The sequence below is a fragment of the Lycorma delicatula genome, chromosome 13 (assembly GCF_047948215.1).
Source record: "Lycorma delicatula isolate Av1 chromosome 13, ASM4794821v1, whole genome shotgun sequence".
In the NCBI taxonomy this organism is placed as follows: Eukaryota; Metazoa; Arthropoda; class Insecta; order Hemiptera; family Fulgoridae; genus Lycorma; species Lycorma delicatula.
In genome coordinates, this window is record NC_134467.1 from 49,296,034 (window position 1) to 49,323,029 (window position 26,996).

The 26,996-nt window shown below is 31.0% G+C and overlaps 1 protein-coding gene across 3 annotated transcripts in view; it reads right to left on the reverse strand.

The window, feature by feature from the left end:
- Positions 1-710: 710 nt before the first annotated feature.
- LOC142333687 (high affinity cationic amino acid transporter 1-like) overlaps positions 711-26,996 on the reverse strand; it is a 70,654-nt gene continuing 44,368 nt past the window's right edge. For all 3 annotated transcript variants that reach the window (XM_075381112.1, XM_075381111.1, XM_075381110.1), the window contains exons 6-14: positions 25,229-25,378; positions 19,164-19,288; positions 17,373-17,470; positions 15,417-15,556; positions 12,356-12,458; positions 11,619-11,809; positions 8,370-8,536; positions 5,713-5,821; positions 711-1,034 (exon numbers count right to left, since the gene is read on the reverse strand). In XM_075381112.1, coding sequence (XP_075237227.1) covers positions 934-1,034; positions 5,713-5,821; positions 8,370-8,536; positions 11,619-11,809; positions 12,356-12,458; positions 15,417-15,556; positions 17,373-17,470; positions 19,164-19,288; positions 25,229-25,378 — 1,184 coding nt within the window. In that variant the 3' untranslated portion in view covers positions 711-933. The remainder of the gene's footprint in view (positions 1,035-5,712; positions 5,822-8,369; positions 8,537-11,618; positions 11,810-12,355; positions 12,459-15,416; positions 15,557-17,372; positions 17,471-19,163; positions 19,289-25,228; positions 25,379-26,996) is intronic.

A 26,996-nucleotide genomic window follows, 5' to 3' on the forward strand; every position in this document is an offset into this window, starting at 1 on the left:
ACCAGATGTCTGAATGTCCAGTTCAAAATTAGAAAATATGAGTGCGCCATAATCCAATAGCAGAGGATATTTTTTTTATTATACTGTCAATACAGAAGGGTACCATACGATTTGTAAAGAATTCCACGCTCGGTTAATAGATCATGAAAAATGAGTATAACTTCTTCCAACAAAACAGAGCGAGTTGTATGGGAAACGATTCACTAGCAGAGGATGGTGCCCTCCACGTTCACCGGATTAGTGTAGTTGAGATTTTTTCTTTCAGTTGAGAAAAAGTTCAAGTTGAAAAAAAAATTTTTCCAAAAAAATCTTATTGTTTATTTGTCAAATCGAGAGGCTAAAAAAACTGAAAATAAAAAATGAGAATCCTATTTCAAAAAGGTTTTTGAAACAATGTAAGTAAAATGTAGTTTGTCATTATGGAAATAAAAATCATTCCCTAAACAACTGATATAAGCACTGTTATATCTTTTATTCCTCACCCAAAGCGAAACCATTTTTTATATTTTATAACATTTGCACCGGTAAGATAGCTGAACCTACTGGAATACAAATTGTTATGTAAATGTTAAATATAGAAATTCACTACAATTCATACCACCAGGAAGAGAAATATGATAGAGGGAAAAGTACAAGAATGCCTTGTAATCTTCTTACCAAATCTAAAAATTTATAAAAACTAGGTTAAAATAAATACATATTAGAAAAAATTATCAAAACATTGCTTTATTACAATCACTAGTACATAAAAAAAAATGTACATAACAAAATAATAACAAAAGTACAAATATATTATACAAATAAAGTAAAATTAATCGTAGAATTAAGTTAGTTATAAGACTATTCACAAAAAATACTTCGTAAATTGTATCGATATAAAAAATATATTTTTTATCGTTTCTTTTTTGTCATAAAATTATAAAATAAATATCATCACTCTGCAACCCATTGTCCATTAGAATCATAATCAATATTACTGATCGGGTTATTCTCTTTACTATTTTTAATTCCGTATGTAAAATAAATAAAAAGTCCTGTAAGCATAAAAATTATAATTAATAAAATTAAGTTTGATTAATCTGCATTAAAATTAATTATTTAAAATAAAAAAAAAAAAAACAGGATTACAGCCTTTTCAGTTCCAGATGGCGGCTGATACCAATTCTGAATCATGCCATTCGGCCTCAAAACGCACCTAGCACTTGCAGCATCTAATGCAGGACATTTTCACTGACTCACTGGCCTCCTTCACCAGTGCTGCCTGGTCTACCTGTACAACATTACTGTTTACAACAGTAGCTGGGAAGAACACTTATGCCACCTAGATTAGGTGCTGCAATACCTACAACTTCCCCATCTGATATGCTCTTTGGAGAAATGCCAATTTGGCCAAGAAGAGGTTCATTTTTAGGCCATGAAATGGTTAATATTGGTTAACGCGGTTATCATTCTGCAGCAGCAACATCTATGGGCCATCATCAAACACAAGACCCGCAGGTCAAGAAAAGTGCTGCAGAAATTTCTCGGCACCTGTAACTGGCTGCAAGAATATAATCCAAGATTCTCAGAGCTTTCCGCGTTGCTGACTGACCTGCTATGGAGGAAACACTGGCAATGGACAGACACTGCACAGCAAGCCTATGAAGCTGTTCAGCAGGCCTTCAGCTGACCGATGAAGTTATCAGGTCAACCATTCAAGCTTGCTATGGTGTGGGCAATCAAACGCTATCGACCAAACCTCGAAGACCGAATTTTCATTCTCAGAACTGAAAACAAGACTTTGATGTGCCTAAGGCAGGCCATCAGGCAGAAAACAAAATATATTCGGTTGACCTTATCGGTTCAAAGTTTCAAGTTTATATTACAGCACTGCCCAGACCTGTTGTCAAGAGAACCGGTAGAAAAAGAAAATACTACAATGGTGCAGGATGAAGACTGACTACACCCTAGTGAACGCGACCAAGAAGAGAATGGAGTGGTTACATCCCGACTGCAAGACCTACTTCTACTTCTACCTACTTCTCTTTCAACAGGTGCAGGAGACACAAAAAACTGAACCGGAGTTCTAACAATTATGTCAGAACCCAAATTCAGCCTCAGGCACTCACCTCAAAGTGGAGGAAGATCCAATGGACAAGAGGATGTAGCACTATGAAAGGACCCTGACAAGTGAGAGTGTATGTTCCAATCGGCAAACCTTGGATGTCATACAACACTACCACAACCCTCCAGAAGTCGGTCATTCTGGAGCAGATGAGAGCTGGCAGGCGATCTGCCAATACTACGATTGGCAGTGCCTTATGAAGGATGTTCAGGAGTACATCTGGAACCACACATGCACCTGCTACAAAGGCCAAACCCTCCACCAGACAATCGGTGACCTCATAGGCCTACATCCTGTTGGAAGCATGTAGCAATATACTTAATGAGTCCATATCCAGAAACGGAACGAGGCAACAGGTTCCTAGTAATGGCGACTGACCCCTGCTTTCCTTATATGACCTGCCATTCCTTATCGCGACAGGATGAGAAATCCACGAAGATTCGTCCTTCAGGCACATTAGGAAGGGCCTTAGCTGTGAAGCTAGGGTCTCAAAGTCTTCTGCCACAGCAAAAAAGGCCTCTTTTAACTTGGCCAGTCGAGGAAGAATGGTCTTTCTTGCTTCTGAGCTGATGCTGCCGGGTAGGACCAGAATTCTATCAAGTAATCCAGGTCACCCTGAATTACAGTTCTGCCGTTCGCCTTTTTAAAAGCCTCAATCACAGGGATAGATTTGACCCGGGTGGGTGTCCCTGTCTCCATCTCGGATACCTCATCCTCAGAGGAAGTTGAAGGCACCGGCCCCGGCTTACTCTTCCCCCTGGGCTTGCTAGCCACTACCTGGAAACCTTCCATGGCCAAAAATTCCCTACCTGTGTGGACATTGGCTAACTCTCGCTATCTACCTACTACGTAAACGTTTGGCAAATCCACGACTGCGACGACTGCCTGCAGTGAGTACAGGCAGCTGGGGAGCTGAAATATTTTCAAGACAAAAATATTTCAAGTCCTACCCGTCTCAATTATAACAGGGATTCCTTTTTTACATTTTTCTGTCTACCCGTTCCTTCTAGACCAAAATCTTCCAAACCAAGATCTCCACCAATCCGAGTCTCCTCTATCTCCTGACCCCCAAACCAGAAAACCCCCAAAAATACCCCCCAAAAAATTCTTTCCTGGCCAAATCCTTTTGTTTCTAGACATTTCACTACATCTCTGACTGTTTGAACCCTTGCCCCAAAAAAATTTCCGACCACATTTCTGGACTCATACAAATTACCTATCCCCAAAAAGATTTTCCCTACCTCCCACGGAATTTACTGTGTGGGGTGTCGATTTCAAGTGTTTTTTGATACTAATTCAGAATTATAGCTTATGTTTTGTTTATCTTAACCCATTTTTGAGAAAATGGCAGAACATTCCTTCAAAGGGACGAGAAGTTTGACCCATTCCCCAGTGTGTGTGGAAACACCACGAAAATCAAGAAGACCTAATGTTTTGGCCCCCGGACCATCTTCAGGGAAAGGTGATAAGGAGAAAAGCAATAAAATTCAAGCGAAGGAAGAAAAAACAAAAGGTATAAAAGGTGATAAAGACAACAAGAGCCATATGATGGAGGTGACAGAATCTAGAGTTCTCAAGAGGAAAATACATGTAATAGAAGATAGCAGGGATGGGAATTCTTATGGATGGAACCGATATGCTTCATTTGATGCAAGAAATTGAAGAGTTAATTTCACATATTAAAAAGAATGTGAACACAAAGTACAAAATCAAAGATTATCCTAATTGGGTACTAGAGTTTGCTAAGGATGTAGAAACTACAATGTATACCTTATATGAAATAGTGAACCCGATGTTTAACCAGAGCAGCGATACTCAAATGAAACACAGATAAAACTTTTAGAATAAACAAAGTTTGTGAATGTGATTGAGGAGAATTGTGAAGATACCACTACATATCTTATAAGGGCTCTGCATTAAATCCGCAGTGTTGAAAGTGGTAGGCTCAAGTTTTATGTACCGCATGACAGTATGGAGAATAAAGCGTGCAAAGCTTGGAATACTGGATCTGTAGTTTAGACAAATCTGATAATAGATGGCAACTTCACTGCACTGAAAAAGAGTCGAAGAAGAGAATGACTCAAGGACCTCCCTCATCGATAGTCATAGTTAACAAAGCCAGAAAGACGTACGCAGACTTATTAAAGGAAGTCGAAGGAAGTATTGGCGAGGATATGGCTGAAGATATACTTTCAATCAAAAAAGGCAAATCTGAGACATTGGAGATTCGTGTCATCGATTCTACTTAGAAACGAAACGACATTAAACAAGACTATATGTGGATGATATTTTGATCATATTTAATCAAAAAATTAATAATGAAGAAAATATAATAGTTAATGAAATCAACTCATTAGATAAAAATATTAAATTCACTATTAATCAAGAAATTAACAATAACATAGATTTTTTTAGATATAACAATTAATAACAATTTCAATAATAAACTGGACATAAATATACATCGGAAGCCAACCCAACAAGATACCATAATATACTGTAATTATTTTCTTCCATGGAACCAGAAAATAGCCACATTCAATTCATTGATTTACATAACAATTAAATATCTTAAACACAATGCAATAAAATTAAATAACAAATTATATAACATTAAATACACTGCCACATCGAATGGATTTAATAATAACAATTTAATAGTATTTCAAATTATAAATAAACGAGAAAATAAAACTAAAACAGAATAACTCAGGAACGATATAATTTAAATTACAGAAAATTTAATAAAATATATAAACCTTTTAATCTAAAATCAGCATATACAACTAATAATAAAATCAAAAATTACATAAATAAAAGAGATCCAGCTAAAACTCAAATAAATGGTAATAAATATAATTTGAATGGACAGGGAGTATACAGCCTGAAATGTGAAGATTGCACATTACTATATATTGGTATGACCAATCCATCTAATTAGAACTTCGGAACAAATTAACTATATAACAAAGAAATATAAAAACCATTCACATTTTGCTAAACATATTTGGAAAATAAGTATAATTATTATCCAAATAAATTTATGGAAAATTGGATTATTCTAATAATTATTATAACACTTTTAATGTCAGAAAAATACATATATACAATAATAATAACAAATTAATAAATGAACAAGTTCAATGTTGATATTTTGTATAAGCAGATAATGAACAATAATAATTAAGTTGGCTAAACTGATTCCACAATTTACAGAGCTCATAACAATTGAGAAACTATTACAATACGGATATAGTCACTTAGAGTTAAAACTTTAACAAATAATAAAATGATCAATTGTTATATAATTCAATTGTGGTTGTTTTAAATTTTAATAATAATTATATTCCTCTTAAAGATGGCAGAATAGCCAAAAGCGCTCAAGGAAATTAAACTGGAATTTGATAAGCTTTTTTTTAAATATATATATAATAGATATATTTTCTCTACGTTATACAGAAATATCACTATAACATAAAATACATTGTCTATTATAGGAATTGTGAAGCGACCAGGCAGTTCTTTTGTTATTAGGAAATTTTCTTAATAAAGAGCTCTGTCATACAGAAAGTTTACCATACTCTGTGTAATATGTTATTTTAACTTACCGACTACAAGCCAAGCTGTAAATCTTATCCATGTTTGCATATCCATCAACATCATTAAGTACAGATTAATAAATATACTCAAACAAGGTATGAGTGGAACAAATGGCACCTATAACAAAAAATAAAAGTAATAAATAAGAATCCTCCTCCAGCGGGAAGAGGTTTGAATGAAAAGTTTACTCTTCTACATACTAACAAGTCTATGAGCAAGTGAAGTTATACTTTTAAAACGCCGATCTTGTTCTTCAATGACTCTAATTTATAAATGAAAAGCAATTTTCAGAAATCTGAATAAAAATTCCCTGATCTCCTAAGGGATTTTTAATGGGATAGGCATTCACTGCCAGAGAAAAGGAAGGCTTCCAAGTTTTTCTACGAGTGGGCTTTTGGTTTTTTACTATTTTTTCTCCAAGGATATATCATATTTTCCCACACTCACCATCATTCTCTTACTTCATATAGAATTTTTTGGGTAGTTTTTTTTTCATTAAAATATTTATTTTAATTAAATATTAATATCATGATGTAAATTTGAAATAAGATAATTTTGAAATAAAGTTGAAAACTACACCAATAAAATCACATAAAATAAATTTTGTTAGTAGCAACATCTAAAGAAATAGATACTTGGTGGATGTCCCACAAATTAGAAAAATATAGAACAAAGATGAATAAAAAACCACCAGTCAGAAACAAAAAATAAAATCAAAAAGTGAAAATACTTTTTCAATTCTTTTGAACATGGATTTTTCGGTTAAATAGTTTTTTTTTTAAACTACCCATAATTTAGTAATACTTAATTTTGTACTAATTTCTAACAGTTTTTAAAAAAACTGAAAAAGTACAATTTTTCAAATAAGCATTTCGAAAATTCTTTTTTAAGTCCATTTATTACTTTTTTTTTGAAGTTAATTGAATTTTACTTTATTTTAATTAAAGTTATAGATAGGTAAAAAATGCTGTAAATATTAAAGTGTCCTTTTTTAAATAAATGTTAAAACGAGGCTGTAATATTTTAATACAAATAAGAAAAAAATATGCACAGAAATGACATAAAGAAACTGTCTATCAAGATGAACTTACATTCAGCTCTTTAGAATTCAGGAGTTTTCATGTGAAAATAGTTTTTAAAAAAATTTTCTTTTCAGAAAAGAGGTTAAGATATTAAACAAGGATGCTGTCTCTCGCAGACACTGTTTTGCGTTGACAACAGTTGCATTAAACGTTTGATAAGGAATACATTAAAAGAAAGAGAAGAAGGAATAAATGTGGGAGGATGAAAATTAGGATGCACAAAGTTTGTTGATGATACGGTAATTCTAGCTGATGACACACAGACACACTTTAAAGATTCTTAACAGTTCTAAAGGAAGAAATGAAAATAAATATGGGAGAAACTAAAGTAATACAAGTAAACAATAAACAGAATTTAATGGTAAGGACAAGTGAAGGAAGGTTAAAAAATGTAACCATCTCTATAAATAAATACATCTAAATAAATAAATACAGCTAGAAAGCTCAGTAGAAACTGACACATGTATTGTTTCTAAGAACAGAAATACACTTGAGTGCTAAAATTACTGGTTACCAATACATCCAGAGCCAGTTCATCCTTGAAGTGATCTAGTGCGTAGGGGACTACATCCCAACCCCCATACAGGAAGACCCACCTTGTGACGATTCTGGTCATCACAACCCTGCCCCCCAACGCCATAGTAGGTGACTACAATTAGATTGAACCTGGGGGCTACATTTTGTTTCTAGTTTGGTGGCTGTAGAATAATCCCTATAGCTGAATTCTCTATTCAGTAAAGTCACGCTTCCTAATTCTGACTAAAATAACAATAATAAAGAAATTAATATTTTTTTAAAACGTAATGGAAATAATATTCTGATGGAATTAAATATTTTAATGTAATAACATTAAATACTTCAATTTTGCTATAAAGTTAAGAATTGGATTTTATTGCAGCATATTCTGATAGTAATAAAATAGCAATTTATAACACTTGCTGTAGTACTGGATACTTATATCCTGTACAAGCATTTATGGTGAGGCATCTTGCTCTCCCCTCAATTTCCCTTCTATGTGGCAGGTCTATCCTTCTCATTTATTTTTTATGTCATACTTGGTAATTCTGATATTAGAAGAACAAAATTCATATCTGTCCTGGCTGACTGGTACTGCACCAATCGTATAAAAAATTCACAAATTGTTGTATCAGTGACTGGCAGACAGCATTAGAAGAGGCAAAAACTTACAAGTCATGTCCAGTAACGCATCAGTGGAAATGCAAATATCAGAAAATTGGGACTTTTAAAGCATGAAAATTACAAGCCAAAAAAAAAACCAGCAGCAGTGTTATATTACAAGAATAAGTTATAATAAACAGTTGTTGCAATAAAATAAATAATTCTCAAAAACCAATTATCTTTAAAAAAAAATTAATTTAAGCATTATACTTAAGGGGCAGTTAAGTTGAAAGCAAAAAGTTATCATTGTATAATACCTAAAATTATAAGGTGTCATATGATTTTAGGTAACCTAATAATCACTATATGGCCAGTTCCTTTAAATCAGAATACTGATGAAAATCATCACGTTGACAAAATAATATACAAGCTTAAATTTATAATAAAAAATTAGATAAACAAACCTTAAAAGATAACGATTTTGTTGAACCAGGTTGTAAACTGATAGATAATATAATTAACAATAAAACTACCCCTAATGTACAACAAATCACAATATGGCGTATAGAGTATTCTAAAAGGTGTTCTTCCCATCTTGAAAGACAGAATGATAATATCACAGAAAATATACCTGGAACATAAAAAATTTTTTTTTGTATTACTAGAAAAAAGGCAGGCCTATGGCCCACCGCGAAAATGTTACATAGTTTATGTTACATTACACATGATTTTTTAAAATGTTTTTGCCAATTGCAATTAAATAACGTTCATGAATTTAGCATACTAACAACAAAAACTTTCGCAATGAAAGCTTCAAATTTCTGAACACTCTGCACCAATAGCAGCTAAAATAAAATTCTGAAATAAAATGTCCAGTACAACAAACAAACCCCACGCACCAAACTTTTTTAATAGAGTTATTTTAATAATCATTTAACATTTTATGATATTTTACCCATCTTATTTTATAATTATTCAAGGCTACAAAATATAATGATCATTAATAACTCCATTAGATAAATCAACTGAAAAAATAAATAAAGAATAGAAACAAAAGAAAATTGTTTCAAAAATAATATTCTCCGTTAAAGTGATATTATTACAGCGCATACTGACTGTAATTTTTTTTTTTATTCACTAGAAAGGTTTAGTGTGTCCTGAATGAATGAATGTCAATATCTATTTTTTGACAACAGGATCGCCGTTACACAATAGGCAATTACTTGCTGGTGACCAAGTTCGCAGGAGACCAAAAGTGAGATAAGATTAGGAGAACAACTGGCAATTAAGAATTTGTCAGCATTGCATAAACCAGTCAGCAGAATGAACATCAAGGAAGTTGTTGTATTCATTAGAAAAATTGAAAAAATAAAAAGTAAAAGAAAAGAAAATAATTGCAGACAATTGTCTAACATCGCTGAAAACTTAAAATTACTCAAATGTGTTGTCATAACAGGTAATAAAACATAGATATAAAATTATGATATCAAAATAAAGGTCCAATCATCTTGATGGAGCTTCCTGAAGAACAAAGACCAAAAAGCACACTGATTTTGAGGGAACGTTAAGAATCTATTTTTTTTTATATATTTTTTACGATTTTTTTTTTATTACAATGCCATTATGAGTTCTTACAAGGTAGTTTGGTCAACATACAATATTACTTAGTGGTTTTTCACTATTTATGCGAGGGAGTCCAAAGAAAAAGCCCACATATGTTGGTAAACAATTCTTGGACACTACACCACAACGTTCCAGCTCGTACTTTACTCTAAATTTGTGTCTAGCCAAAAATAATACCATAAAGATGTATAGTCTCTGTATTCTCCAGATAAGGCAATTCTGTAACTTTTATTTTTTCTGCAGATTAAGGTAACATTAAAAGCACAATTAAATAATAAAAAATCATTAAGTGGATATGTTTTGAGGATGGGAAAAAACATAACTGTGCCGCATCTGTAGGGACTACTCTTAAAGGGATAATATCATTACAGAAGAATAAGTAAACTCTTTTTGATAAAAATTAAATATCTTGTTACTCTTTATATCGTCCTTGTTTGTAGGTCCAACTGGAGATCAGATGTAAATTCTTAACAGTTGCATTTAGGGAAAAATACCAAAGAATACAAAAAACTCTTAAAATTATATTTTCTATTACAAATATGAGATGGGTAAAAAGAATTAAATTGGCTGCCATGTTGGTTTTCACCTTAGAGACAGCTGCTCATGAACGGTTAGATTTAGTAGAAAATATCCGAGAATAAGTCTTAAAAAAATATTTTCTATTAAAATCTACCGAAACATTTAGGATTTTTTATTTTTTGTAAATTCAGCTGGCCACCATAATGGAAAAATGAAAGCGATGTGAAAAACACCAAAACTCAATTTCTATTGCTCAAAGAAAAATAAAAGAAATTCCTGATTTAAAGTTTTATGAAGCTCTTACAGTTTCAGAAGTTCTAATGAAGGCACACTGAAAATGAGCATCACTTATACCCAAAATATATAAATATACATACATGCAAGGGTCATTCAATAATTAAAGACAAATGGCAACACTGAAAAACTGATCGTAGAATAAACTGAAACTGTCTGATGCTGGCACTCCTAACGTAGAAAATCTACTGCTTAAAAAGAATCTCCATCATTTCTATAACTTCCTTTATTTCAAATTGTTAGCCCCGCTTGAAACGTGTATCATAGAACAGCAGCTGCGATAAGTTTTTTTTCTGATTGTGTAAATTACGTTGAAATTCACTAAAAATGTTAAAACAGTTTGGTAAAAAGTATATTAATTGTGCAAATATTTATAAGTAGATCAAACAGTTTAAATCGGTTAGAACAAGTCACTAATTTTCATTACAGTGGAACTTTTGACTGACACTTTACAAAATTACATATGATCTTATTCACAAGGATAACAGCAAAAAAATTTCAGAAATTACTGAAATTTGTAGTGAATATCAGAACTGTGCATTCCTGTGCATTGTTTACTTATTCAAGATACGTTCCACGACAGTAGACTTAAAATCACAAAGACAACCGAATCCATATTTGTATGGAACTTAAATATAACAGTTTTTAACTGAAGGTAACATCTTTTTTATATCGCATAATAACTGGTGAAGTTAGAGAACAGAATGTAAAAATTCCAGTCTGTTCACCAAGAAAAAGTTCAAAACCTATACATTAAGCAGTAAAGTGATGCTATTTTGGGATTATAAACACCCAATTTACTGCGATTATTTGGAATAATGTACAACTAACAGCAAATACTTTCGTAATATGCTAAAAAATAAAGTGAAACCCATAATAAGGAGGAAATGCCCTGCTGATTTTCTCTCAAGAGCCGTGATTCTTCTGCATAACACAGCTCCCATACTGCTCAAAAGAAACAGGAAGCTATTCAAAAAGTCGGTTCAGGAGCTATTGCCACGTTACATTCACTTTACAGTCTTGATCTCGCACCATCAGATTTTTTTTGTTCAGTTCTCTCAAATAGCTTTTACATGCACCGAGTACAATAACAATTAGCAGTTCAGAATGGATTAGACACCGAACTGAACAATTCTTTACAGCTGGAATAAGAAAACTCAAAGAACAAGTACCTAAATGATTCCAGGGATTATGTTAAAAAGTAATGTTAGTTTAACCTTACACAAAAAGAAAATTTATTTATACAATATTTTTATGAGAAATAGATAAACACTTACAAAAGAGAATAGTTTGTAAAGTAGCAGCACTAGAAGTAATACTAGTCGGCTCACCAATAAACCTAACATTAACTAGTTGTTTTGCAATTGATCCATATGATACACTTTTTTCATTAGCTAATAAACGTGTATGTTCTACATACTGATGAGTAACCGTTTCAGTGGGTGAATCGCTACTCGGTTCTCTATATCTGAAAAAAAAGCAATTGCATTAAAAATAAACTAATTTACTTTCGCTTTTGATGAAATACAAATCTTTGTAAAAATGAACAATAAATTATCCTGATCAGAGGCAGTTCATTAATTAGTTGATTGTGTCCTTCCTCTTCACTCTTTTCTCTTATCCTTCTTCTTGGAGCAAGTAATGTTGAAGATAAATCCATCTATGGGAGTACGCAGATCCCTTTTTTTACCCAACAGATCAGGGAAGCCACTTATATCTTTATAGAGGCTTGTGAGATAATATCTAGATCCCTTTGAAATTCTCTAACGCTCTCCTAAATAAAATTCATACATAAAGTAAAAATATACTCTAAACTTTACACTTTAAACAAATATGTACCATATTACTGTTGTGTATGTTACCTATTGAATTACAGTCACAGTCACAGTGATGGGCAGACAATCAAAAATGTTTCAGTAACTTTTTTAAAAAAATTTTGATAATTCATTAAGATCATTAAAATAAAAATCACTTTATTAAATTAAATATTTAATTTATTTAAAGTTTTGATTACCTTAATAGAAGTACACACGCAGCAACAATTGTATATGCAACTAATGTTCCCATTGACATCATATCGACTAGATGTTTCAGTTTAAATCCAGCTGCCATAATGCCTGAAATAATTAAAATAATAAATAAATATGAGGTTTCTTCAAAAGTATCCGATTGTGCCATGAAAAATACCTTCACCTAGTGGTTTCAAATCCTACAGTCCCCTTATGTCTCATACCGCTTAATCCAGCACTACTTCTGTAGCTGGAAATATCTTTCATAAGGTAATAGCTATCAGCTTTGCTGGTGCATTCATCGTTATGTCTTCCAGCATGTCAAATCAGGGCTATTTCAGCGACATTTACATTGGAGAAATCCAGCATGCCTTGTGATATATTAAAGCAAATTTCTTTCTATTCAAGTAAAAGTAGCTTTGCCATAAATTTTGTAGCCGCTATTTGCGTGCCAAAATTGTCCATTAAAATAGCGTATATGAAATCTCACTTATTTTAAGGTCATTTGCAATTTTTTGGATGGTCAGCCACTGATTTTCCCGTATCAGATTGCATATATTGTTAATTACATTTGAATTTTAGCAGCTTACTGACAGCCTACCGATACAATGATCACTTTTAACTGAAGTATGCAAATTTTAAAAATTATTACACCACTTTAATTTATGAACAGTCGCATACTTTTGCTCCAGAAACCCTATTTGATTAATTTTCAGTATCAAATTCAAATGATTTTCAAAGTGATTTTTGAGTACAAAGCTCTTGGCAGAATTTGATGCAATAACATTATTTAATGTGTTTTGTCTTAAAATACAGAACAAAAATGCGACGCACCTGTTACATTAGTACGTAAAATGCCTGCTGGACAACTGACATGCTCTATGAGATTACATGCTGCTAGGTACTAGCACTTCTGCTTGCACCAACATTTCTGCTTGTGCAAAAAAATATTTCTCGAGACAAAAATATAACCAACAGGCAAGGCTGGCCCACCGAGGAAGCCGCTGGGCACAGATGTTACATTCCCGGGGTGGGAATGCAAGCCGGGGCGCGGCTTGCCAGGCTTCAAGTGCCCTGGCCGGCAGGAGCCGGTCCGGCATGTGGGATCGCTCAGGCAGAACTGCACCGGCAGAAGATGACCGACAGCAATCCATCTCTGCGGGGATCTGGGAGCCACCACTGCCATGCTGTAGTGGAGACCCAACTGCCACTGAGGGAAAGCTCAGTCTGATTCCAACAGACAAGCAGCAACTCCCTGACTACAGCCAAATCGACATCACCAGAGGCCGGCTTCAGGACCCTACAGCCCTTCTCAGGGCTTCCTAACAAAAAGCAGATGTCAAGCAGAATGTGACGCCAAGTGTTATGGTCTTACCAAAAGAAATTTTACAGACGTGGTTACAATCACTGTCAAATTATGCCATTCTATTGATGCAAAAGAGATGTACTTTGAATAAAATACAGTGTTAAAACTGATTTGTTTTTGTTTAATTCCTAGGTGCCAATCTCACTATTTAATTGTCTAAATATGTGGGTAGTAGCTTGGATGTAATATAGTTTTCATATATATGCATGAACATACACACTCACAATTTTTAGATAAAAAATTCTTAATTGACTACTGCCAAGCAAACTAACTGGTTTATTATCAAGAAAATGGAACCCAAATGCATAGTGCTGAGAACTTGGACTGTACATAATTAATCTAACCTCCAAAAGCATCCCAGAACACTGAGATTTTCGATATCAAAATCTATACTCTCACTGAAATTCACTGTTTGTAGTTTACAAGTTATTTACAGCAACAAAGTGAATTTTTAAGTAATAAATATTTGTAAAATGTGATTCTAGTTGAGAAGAAATACCAAACGGTCCTCAAAAAGAAAAGACCCAGTACAATCGCAATCAAATTATTTTAAGAAAATAAAATACCAAAAATCATATGTTTCTGATAAATATATATAGAATCTTTTGGTAATTAATAATAATAGTATTAATGAAGGATTAATTAACAAAAAAAAAGACAAATGTACATATTATCTTATCAAATAAATAATTTGTTTATTTTATTTTACTTCCGAATTAGAGAACACTGTTTTTTTATGTTCAAACGTTTTTAGGCCTAAGCCCATCTTCAGTGATATTTTTTAATAATTCTTCATTAAATTAAAAATTCTTCACACATTAAATTTTTAATTTTTACTTTTATTTTATTATTAATAAAATTTAACAACATTATAAACATTCAGGACAAATATTTGTTCAGTCAACAGAATGAAAAAGTATTGCAATAACTATTAATTTATCAATATTTTCACTTGTATACAAAGTTAAATAATTTTAATATAATAATTTTAATTTTTAATTTTTAATTTTTTTATAATAATTTTAATCAGCACAGGACCCTATATATTACCTACTGAAATATTATCAGAGTCTTTGTAAACACTGCAGAAAACTGATCTCTATAATTATTCATAAACTAAGATTGTTTTCTATTTTCTATTTTTAATTAATTTTATCAATTAAAGTGATATAATAAAGTGATTAATATTTAAAAGCTATGTTGTATATTTGAAATAAAAAGCTGTCAAGGGTGGAGCCAGGAAAGTTAAATAACCACTTCAGGAATTTTCGTTATGTTTACTTTTTGATACATACAAACTTATTTAAGTACATTTTATCATTTTTTTTAATACATTTTTTCTAACATAATTTTTACATCACAATTAACTATGGCTGTTTTAAAATTATTTTTACTGTTTTAATGGTTTGATAGGACCATTAATCTGTATTGTTGACTACACTGTATTAACAGACTCCTACTGTATAATGTTTTTATGAAAGTTTAAAACACAGGCATATAAAGATCTTTTCAAATATTTTTATTTAATTTTCCACTAAATTAATTTTAAAAATTCTCATCTTATAATCATTACCATCTTTGCGTTAACCTCAAATTAAAATATTAAAAAAAAATAAATATGGGAAAGATAGATTCCTCTTTATAGCGATCCAAGTAAATACAGGTGTACAGAAAATAAATAAAGCAAAGAAAAAAATCACCTGTAATAAATCCAGATAAAATGGTGCCAATAAATGGTGTCTTGTATTTAGAATGCACATGACCTAGAAATTTGTATAGTAAACCGTCCTGTGACATCGCATAAATAATTCGAGGTAATGGATACATACCACCAAACATACTAAAAAAATTAACAAAACAAAAAAATAAATAGAATTTTTTATACGTAAATAAACAGTAATTATACACACAGTACATAACTAAGAAAACTGTTAAAAGCATATTTTTAAAAAACCATGTTTTTTCTATATTCTACAAAGATTGTTATTCTATATATTATCATGTAAAAAACTTATCTGGTGTTTCACATACTGTTAACAATAGAGGAGCATGACAAATAATATTTATCCTTCTTTTTTCATTTGTTATTTTATTATATGTACATTTTCCATAGCATATATAGTATATTTGTCTAATGAGGTTTAGGCTAGATTTACACTAACACTTTTATAAACGGTTTTTAACCGTAATCTTGTTTCCTAATTTATAAGTATCAATGAAATAATAAAAAATAAATAAATAGGAAATCTATGGCGTACAGGAATTTATTCTATATATAGAACCGATAGTAATAACTTAAAAACATTCAGAAGTTATTTAAATAAAATTACAAACAGAGATCAAAATATATATGGAAATATAACTTTGTTATCACTTATTCTGGTTGTTGTTTTCCAAAATTCTTCTTTAAAAAAGTAAACATTTTCTCCTAAACATCACAGCTCATTTACATAGAGCAAGTTTTATTTATAAAGATAATGTGTAGTCTTATCTTAACTCCTTTGGTTTTTAATTTATCGAAAAACACAAGAAAATATTACTTTTTATCCTTGTATGAGATCTTTAAATAAAGTAATGAGATCGTTCACATAGCATGTGATACAACACAGCAGGTTCACCCTTCAAATGAAATTTATTTAATGCTTCATGGACCTTCGCTATGAGTTTCAAGATGGTAGTGTTACTACACTATTTTTATTTACTTTCATGAGGGATTTTGTTTTGTGCGTCATGGTATAATAGAAGAGCTCAATTATTTAACCGATGAAAGTGATAAAGTTCTGTGTCAAACTCAGGGAAACATTACTCAAACTTTAAACAAATGATATGGGTCTATTGGGAACATGTTTATTAAAGACATAAACGTCATAAGTCATAAATGAGTGGCATAAGGCGTTTATGAAGGGCTGTGAATCTATTAAAGATGAACTCCCACCCTGGAACAACAAAAAGGACAATATAAAAAGTACACACTCTCATCCAGTCAATCAGACTGAAGAATGATTGGAATACAGTATGTCTTGATATGCTGGAACACATCCAGACAAACAAATTACTTCAAGAAAATCATTTCGGGTGACAAATCATGCGATCTTTGAGTACAATTTCAAAATGTAACATCAAAGTTAAGAGTAGCATTCATCCAACCTATCGCATACAAAAAAAGAAGAGAAATAAGCAAATCCAATTTCAAAAATATTCTCATCTGCTCTTTTACAGCCAGGTATTGTCCATAAAGAATTTGTACCTCAAATATAAATAGTAATCAATTTTATTAATGTGAAGTTCACGACAATGTTTGTGGATGAATTTTCAGTTAAGGGCATTCCTTTGGTTCTTTAGCAGCTGATCAGAGTCAATTTTTACTTTTACCCTAACTAAAAGATGCACCTTAAAGGTCACCATTTTGTGATTATTAACTTTGAAAAAGCTGTTACTTATCAATTTAAACCGATTCCAGTTAGTAACTTAGAGTATAGCAACAAGAAGTGAGTGCAACATCCGTAGCGGACTGTAGTCTTTTGAGGGAATTATTTTCAAGGAGATAAAATCGATTTGTTGTTTAAAATAAATGTTACAGTTACTGAGAAGGTATCGTTACTTTATTTGCGTATCTCATATAATAATAATTATGATTGAAAGATATTGCAACTAACCTAGCACAGAGACCAAAAACTCCACCGACAGTGACAATCCATTGAGCAAAATTCCATCCAACTTGTGAAAATGCATACGGTATGGGAGCATTAACATCCTAAAAAAAAAAAAGTTTAACAGTTTAGAAATCTGTTTAGAGAAACAAAAATAATTCTAAATGTGAATTTATTTAAAAATGATTGCTTTATTTATAACATTTATATGTTTCATAACTTAGGTCAAAACTATTAATACAGCCCTAAGCCAAAAAAAAAAATGGGAGAGACAATGTGAAGACATTGGAAGCATCTGGACCAGATGGAATGACTGTGTAAATGAAAAAAAGAGCAGCAGGTCCAGTTACTATACGCAAGTGATCATACAGTCACGAGCAGTGAACAAGTTACTATACAGTCTTCAAAAGCATTGGGATTCTCAGTAGATACCAAAAAAATGGGGAAATAAGAGCGTCTTGCTGTTTAAAAAAGAAAATTGGAAGCAATGCAAAAATTATAGGTAGAATTTTTTATTGTCCTAAAGGTAAATGTTTTCGAACAAATCCTTTGTTATAGATAGAGCTATGATTGTGGTACAACATGATTTCAGGCCATAAAAGAATACAATACATTGACCTTACCTACTACACTGCAAGGCAACTGTGTGAAAGATGTGGGAATATGGTAACAAACTAATTTTGATGTTTATTGATACTGAGAAAGCATATGATTCGGTGAAAAGAAAATCATTAAGGGAAAGTCTGGCAGAAATCAGTGAAGAAGAGGAATATATAAATTGGATACAAGAGATTTATTGAACACAAGAATCTAGAGTAAGAAGTATGACAGGGAATACTGATTGGTTTAATGTGAAAAACGGTTTAAAAAAAGAAAGGGTGTAGTCACCTGTACTGTTTAATATGGTATTGGAAAGAAACATAAGAAAAGTTAAACAGAGATTGAATAAAAACTTTAGAACAATGATTTTAACAGATGACATGGCAAACCGTTAATGAGGAAGAAGTAGAGAAATGTTTGGAGGAATGGTACAGTGAGTTAAAAATTAATGTAAAGAAAAATGAGATTGTGTAAGCGGTAAAGAAAAGAGAACTTAAGTGAGCTATCAAAGTAGAGGGAACACCACTGAATCTAACTGATAAAAAAATTTGTCAGTTATTCTGAGTAGATGGGAGGATAGAAAATGAGATAATCCGACTTTAGAAAGAAGGAAACTTCTAACACACAATTAAAAATTTGGTTTGGGATATAAAACATATATCACAGAAGGTAAAAAGTTAATAATGTTTAATTAAAATTATATTAGTTCCTGTAATTACATATTGAGCAGAAATTAGACGATGACATAAAAGAATTGAAGATGTCTGCAGAAAGGCAAAATTAGTATTTTTAAGAGGTATAATGTGATTAACAAAAAGAGAAAGAAATAGGAATGTAGAAGTAAGACAGGAACTGGGAGTGAATAGTATAAGAGAGAGTATCGGAAGGAATCAAATATAGTAATTTGGGGACCTCAGGAGAATGGCTGAAGACAGAATCCTGAGATAAATGGAAGAGATGTAAAGTATAGGAAAACATCTGAGAAGAAGACCACATGGAAGAAGACGATGTAAGGAGAAAGGTGGACAATAGCGGTGGTGTTTGAAAATAAATATAAGGAGAGATTGTGGATGAACAGTGTTGGTTAGGCTTAGTCAACACCCAGAGCTGGGGATCGGATGTATATAATGATGAGATACAGTACATTAAAAAAAAAAAAATTGTAATAAGTATAAAAATAAGTCTAAATATACTTACTTGAAGATAATATGGCCACATTAAAGTTAAAACAGATGATACACCAAAGTACGCCAAGAAAATTACTGCTAGCGATACTACTATAGCAATTGGTATCGCTCTCTGTGGATTTTTCACTTCTTCACCTAAAATAATGTTTATAAAAAGAAAAACAAACAATTAACAGGTAACTAACAAATTATTTTTATATTCTACAAGAAAACACCACTCACATCTTGACAGTGAACTAGAGGCTTATCTAGCTAGTTATCTAGCTTTATAACAGTTTTCAATCAGATATGAAGACCAAAAAATTAGAGTATTTTTTGATTCTGTTTTAATAACCTATGTAATAAATAACATCCTCTTCAGGACAATTAATAACCTAATATGAAGGAAATATTACATTTCTTATGCGTGACAACTGAGTCGACCAATGGAGGTATCAAAGCAAATGGAATCCTAATATGCTGGCCGATTATTGTTGGACCATCAAGAGGGATGCTCCACAGGCAAAATATAGCAGAAATTTCTTACTTTCTAGGGGAATCAAATGCTTGAATATTGTATAGAATTCAGAAAGTATTAAAATGTTCGAAATTATAAATGCCTGTCTCTTGGAAACTTTACGTGATGAGGAAAACTGACATCATATTTGAATTCAGGAGAAAAAATATTATCAGAATCGCATATTTTTCTTCCCGAGACTGAATCAAGTTGAACTTTTGTCTATATCTGTATAAATAATACTTTTCTAAAATGTGTAATTTTTTACTGTTATCACATTCTTTTGTAACTCAATTATTTTTAATTTCTAAGTTGGTGATGGAATATTTGTTAATTATTATATGGCCTCGGCAAGATTAGAAAAACCAGACTTATTCTGCAAATCTTGTCCTAAATGATCTATTATTAGTTTTCCCACTATTAATTTTATTGCAATCATTACATGTTATTTTATAGACACCACACAAATCATATTATGGAATTTCAAATATTTTATTATACAAGGTGCTACCCAAAGGTTTGAAGAATTTTACCATAAAAATAAAATAGCTAACCATAACTTATAATTTCTACTGTTTCCTTGAAAGTAATCCCCTTGGGCATTAATACAGTGATCCCAGTGTTTTTCACATGATTCCATGCATCCCTGGAAGTCTGCAGTTGTATGTGTTCGAAGCACGTTCTGCATTTCTTCCTGAATCTCCTCAATTGTGTTAAAACGACAGCCTTTCAATTGAAATTTTACTTTTGGAAATAGAAAAAAGTCGCAAGGTCAGGCATATAGGGTGGGTGGGGAATCACTACCGTCTTTTTGGAAGCAAAGAAATTCCAAACGGCTAGTGATGTGTGCGCGGGCGCATTGTCATAGTGCAGAACCCAGCTGTTGTTACCCCACAGATCTGAATGTTTGCGCCTAATGCTTTCACATAACCGCTTCAAAACTTCACAATAGAACATCCCATTGACAGTTTGACCAAGAGGAACAAATTCCTTATGGATAATGCCTTTGATGTCGAAAAAAACAATAATCATGGACTTCACGTTGCTGTGAACTTGGCAACTTCTACTGCGACGACTGCTGCTTAGTTTCAGGGTTATATCCATACACCCATGTCTCATCACCGGTTATGATGTTGGAGATGAAGTTAGGGTCATCTCTTGCTGAATTTTTCAATTCGTTACAGACAGCTACGCGATTTTGTTTCTGGTCGCTGTTCAATAGTCTCGGTACGAATTTTGCAGCAATGCGTCTCATGTTCAAATTGTCCAACAAGATGCGTTGCATGGACCTATATGACATTTGTACGATTGCACAAACATCATGAATTGTTTGTCTACGATCTGCAATAATAGCCTCTCGCACTTTCACGATGTTTTCCGGTGTTGCGCTTGTTGATGGTCTTCCTGAATGTTCATCATCATCTACTGTTGTTCGTCCATCTTTGAATCGTATGTACCACAAAAAAGTTTTACTTTTACTCATAGCATTGTCACCAAATGCTTCCACAAGCATGCGATGGATTTCTGCACCGGTTTTTTTAAGCACAAAGCAAAATTTGATGCGGGTTCTTTGCTCTTTAAAATCTGCCATTTAGAACTTCGCCGAAGCAGTAAAACACAACGTTACACAACCGCACAAAAGTCAACAATGCAGCCTCTCACCGTCACAGCTGTTGGAACACTGATTCACAAAGAGTACTGTTAGCCACATCTAGTGGCAGCACGTCATACCAGCAATGGTTTGCGTGCGAAATTCAAATTCCCTGAACGTTTGGGTAGCCCCTTGTATGGTTATATGGCTTATATGCTGGTTTATATTTTTCAGCATTATGAACATTAATCAAATTTTCATTAATATTATTAATACAGGAATATTTAATAAAAATACTGTCATTGCGACATTTATTATTTCAACATTGTTGCAATGCTAGATTTCAATTTTTGTTTTTTATAAATATTATCAATTAATGAGGTGCTACATCCATTTTTTACTGTAATAATTTTTATAGTATCTATTTCTGCATCTAATTTTTCCTTATTATTCTGTGTGTAATGTATCGCTCTATTCATCATGTTTGTAAATATATTTAATTTTGTGTGCTCAAGGATGATTCAATTTTCTGTTAATAGTTATTTTACTTGCTGTTATTTTTGTATATAAGGATGTTATAATTTTATTACTTTTATTAATTTCTATGTTAACATCTAAAAAACTTAATTTTCTGCATTTATCTGTTTCAAATGTAAATTTTAAATTATTATGATATGAATTAAGTTTTTCAAAATTATAAGATGTTCATTAATTATAACAGCCTCATAGATTACCAAAATATCATCAATGTATCGAACTCATAATTGAACATTGTGTATATGGGTAATACCGTAAACTAATTTATTTTCAAATTCTTGTAAATAAATTTCATACATAACGGCTGATAAAGGAAACCCCATCGGTAAAGTACTCTCTTGTGAGTAAAATGCAATATTAAATTCAAATAATTTTGTTGACATATATTCCTAACGATGGTTATAATAATATTATCAAAACTTTTGGGTCCTCATTATTTTTCAGTTTATTTTCTATTGCACAATTCGTTTGATCTATAGGGATATTAGGGTACATGGTTATGTCAACCAAAATTTAAATTTATATTTAAATAATTTTATATTTTTATAAAACATCCCTATATTAATAATAATATTGAAAATTTAATTAATGTTTATAATGCTGAAAAATATAAACCATACTACCATATAATAAAACATTTGAACTTCAATAATGATAGTAATGATCCTATGATTTGTATGGTGTCTATAAAATAGCATGTAATGATTCCAATAAAATTTATATTCGGAAAACTATTAATATATCATTTAGGACTAATAATATATCATTTACAGAACACTTTAGATTTAATAGAAACAATAAGTTTGGTTTTTCTAATCTTGTTGACCATTTAATAGTTAATAAATATTCCATCATAGACTTACATTACAAATTTAAAAATAATTGAAATTACAGAAGAATGTGATAATAACAATAAAAAATTAGACATTTTGGAAAAGTATTATATATGTAAATGTAGACAAAAGTTCAACTTGATTAATACGCAAACAGAATTTGATAACGAGTTTCTTATCAAAATCGCCGTAGATAACAGCACATTTGTACAAATTATTAAGTATAATTCATATAATATTAGTACAGTACTGTATATGTGGCTGACCACAGGCAATATTTTTATTTTTATTTTTTTTTAATTTTTGACTACATATTTTACAATATATATGACAATTAATGTTTTAATGTGTAATTTTTTTTTAAATTTGAGCAATTGACGCTGAGGGAAACCCTCAAAAGTGCTTTAATGTAAAAACTGAAGAAACAATAAGATAAGGTAAGAAATATTGTTAGATTCTGTACTGCTGATGGAAAGCTAGGTTTTACTTTTGTCTTTAACGTAATTGGTACAGAGAAAGATGTGGACAAATATAAAAAAAAAAGATAATAAATTTTACTAAATTAATTAATATATATATTATAATCAAAAACCAACTAGAACAACCCAAGTACAGAATTACAAAGTAAATGAAATGACACTTACCTTATTAGTTTTTTTTTTTTTTTATACTAAAAGCACTTTCGCGGGATCCCCCATCATGTTATAAAATATATTTACACAAAATTGCATATCAAACATAAAATTTTTAAATTAAAACATTAAAAGGTACTTACATATTAACGCCACCGCAGCTACAGCTTTATTTAAAAACAAAGTAGTCAATTGGATTTCAGTGGAAAATGGGGCGAAACAGATTCAAAACAGAATATAAATGGTTATTTATATTTATTTATTTTATAAATATAATTTAACCTACACTCGCTAACCTTGACTAATTAACACCGTAATTTTTAGAGTAAATATTTAATAAATTCAGTAATTATTGCAATTTGATTATTTAAATAATAAATAATTGCAATAATTACTGAATTTATTAAATAAATACTCAAAAAATGACGGTGTTAATTAGTCAAGGTTAGCGAGCGTAGGTTAAGTTTGGTTAAATTATATTTATAAAATAAATATTTATTTATTAATGTTAAACTCTATATATTTTCCACCGAAATCTGATTGAAACTTTGTTTTTAAATTGTTTTTAAATAAAGCTGTAGCTGCGATGGCGTTAATACATAAGTACCCATTAAAATTACAATCATATATATAAAAACATATGAAGTCATTTAAAGTATATAACATATGCATAAATATGATGTCCATCATTAAAAAATTTAATTTAAAATAAATAGAAAATTTATACTATGTAACCTGGCCAGCCAATGTTACATTACTGAGTGGATTTGAAATTATTTATATGCATTCTGATTATATCTACTTTTACCTAAAAATGTGCTGTTATCTGTTGCCGCTTGAATATAATCTTCATATTTTGACAGAAAGTTGATCAAGTTGGAAGGAAATTCTTTTGTATTTATATATATAAAATCTCTCCAAAATGTCCAAACTTTTACTATTATTTAAATTAAATTTCTTGATTACTAATATTTCCAAATTTGTCTGAATATCAGATACAGTATGTTTGTTATTAATAAGGTGGCCCAGTAACATTAGATAAACCCAATTTACCATTTTTATAATTTCTAATGTGTTCCAAAAATCTAGTTTTAAAAACCTATTAGTTTTACCTCTATATATATATATATATATATATATATATATATATATATATATATATATATATGGTCACAATCATTACACTTTATTTTATAAATTCCACATGAATTATAGTCAGTGTGATTGTTATTTTTTAAATATTTTATTATATGATTGTTAGTCTTGTATGCAGGTTTAAATGTACTTTTATCATAAATATTAGTTATATTTTCAACAACATTATCAGTGTATAAATATTTTAAATATGCGTTGACAATTTTTTTCGTATCATTTATAGGTAATAAGCGTTGTAGTATTATTAATTTTTGATTTTTTTTTGTATATATTATTAATTAAACATTATAATCATTATGTTTAGCAATCTGTTTTATAAAATCTATTTCTCTGTTTAATTTACTTTTATTTTTATTATACTGTGTGTAATTAATTGCTCTACTAACCATGTGTGCATATGTACCAATTTTGTGTGACCACAGATGATTTGAATTTCTACGTACTGTAATTTTATTGGTTGTGGGCCTCCTATATATTGCCATTATGAATTGATTATTATAAATTATTATAACATGATAGCAAGTTAAACAAAATTTTAATATTATAACATTTTCGATTTTTTTTTTTTTTATTGACTGAACAAATATTTGTTCTATAAATTTTAATATACCATTATCTATTAAGTAAATGTAAAAAAGTAAAATTTAAAAAATACATTACTGAAGATAGGCTTATGCCCAAAAGCACTTTAATGAAAAAAAAGTAAGGTAAGAGTGTTCTTTAATTCTGTACTTTTTGGAGTGGCTGAATAAGTTTTATATTATATAATTATATATATATATATATATATAAATTAGAGAAAACAATTTAATAAAAAATATTTCTACTCACCAGTGGTAGCAATACAATCAAATCCAACATAACCATAAAAACATGTGGCTGCACCTTTAATTGTACCAAATATACCGAAAGGAAGAAAACCACCTTCACCCGCATTTTGTGGTAATTCATCTTTAGGTATCGTCCAGTTTTTAAGGTTAACTGAAAAAAATTAATAACAATTAGCAGAATGTACATTAACAGGTTCTACAGGAGAATCAATTTCTTTTATTTAGCAATTGAAAGCAGTTTGAACAACAATTTTTTGAAATAAACATAGCTTAGAAGTAAAAGTTATTAAATGTAAGATTTTCAAGAAGTAGTTTTTAAACTTTTAAAACAAAAATTTTCTACTGAAATTTAGAAACTTTAGAAAACTGATCAAAACAAGATTACAAATTAACCAATACACAGCTGAAGTTGCGATAACATAGCATAATTTGTTCTTCATTATTATTACATGAAATAATATTTGTTTACTGTTTTTAAGTAATCTGTTTTAGTAACAATATTGCATATGATCAAATAATAGCAAAAAACCTTTTTGTTGGTAATAAGTATTTTATGTTATTGTTCATTTTATATTATGGTATTGAAATTAATCGTAAACATTTCATTTATATTGTATCCTAATTTCTGTTCTGTTATTTTTTAATTAAATTCATAAAATCATAAAAATATGAACAAATAGTAAGCTAAATCAATTTGCGTTAATCAGACACCCTTTCCTGTTGAAGTTGCATTTTTGCAATATTTCATAAATCGATAAATACCTGAGGGCCAAAAATCTATATTACATATAGTCTAATATATATATATATATATGATTCAGAAGCATCTAAAAGCCTATGAAATCACTTTACGACGAGTGCATCAGAGTGTGGCAAAATATGATTTAAAAGTAAATTACAAGGGTCAGTGAAATATAAACTGGACTTTTGTCTTCATGGCTTGTGTTTGAAAATGAGTGGGCTGATGCTGAGGGATATTATTGATAGGTACATGAGAAGGGGATGAATGTTCCAGTCGTCCTGGCATTTTCATCTTTTTGGTCAGTAGCATCACCTTTGAGCAAAATGTTCCATCAAAGGTTTTACAATGCATTATCATGTACTTTCTCACAAATGTGGGCCAACACCCCTCTGAAATTCTGGCTAAACTGCAAGCACATTTTGAAGATATATCAGAAACGCAAGTGTACAACTGGACCAGCAAATTTAAAGGAGGGCGTGAAGCTGTGGACAATGTGAGTTACAATAAACAATCAAGGAACAAGTGTAACAGATGGCAACAATTCTGTGACCTCAATGAGGTTGATCAGCACCTTACTATTGATGAAACTGCTTCAAAAGTGGGCATCAGTCATAAAAATGCCCATGCCATAAGACACGCTGTGAGTGCTACATATTACTGCCACCTCTTCAACAAAGTAAAAGCTGCCTACACAAACATAGTGCCATCAGGTAATCAGAGATCTGATTACCCTTCGCAATGCCAAGCCTCACAAAGCCAACAGCACTTGAGATCAATTGGATAAAATTTACTGAGAAACCTTAGAACATCCCCTCTACAGTCCAGATTTATCCTCTGCAATTTCTTTTTGTCTGGGCCATTTGAAGGAAACAGTAGGAGGACATTAATAACAAAGTGAAAACTTCATAGAGGAGTGCATGTGCAATCAGCCAGTGGCAAATCTTCAAACTTTTTTTATGAAGGATGCACAAGCTCCCCAACATTAGGAAAAGTGTAGAACTTCAAGGACACTATGTAAAAAGCAATA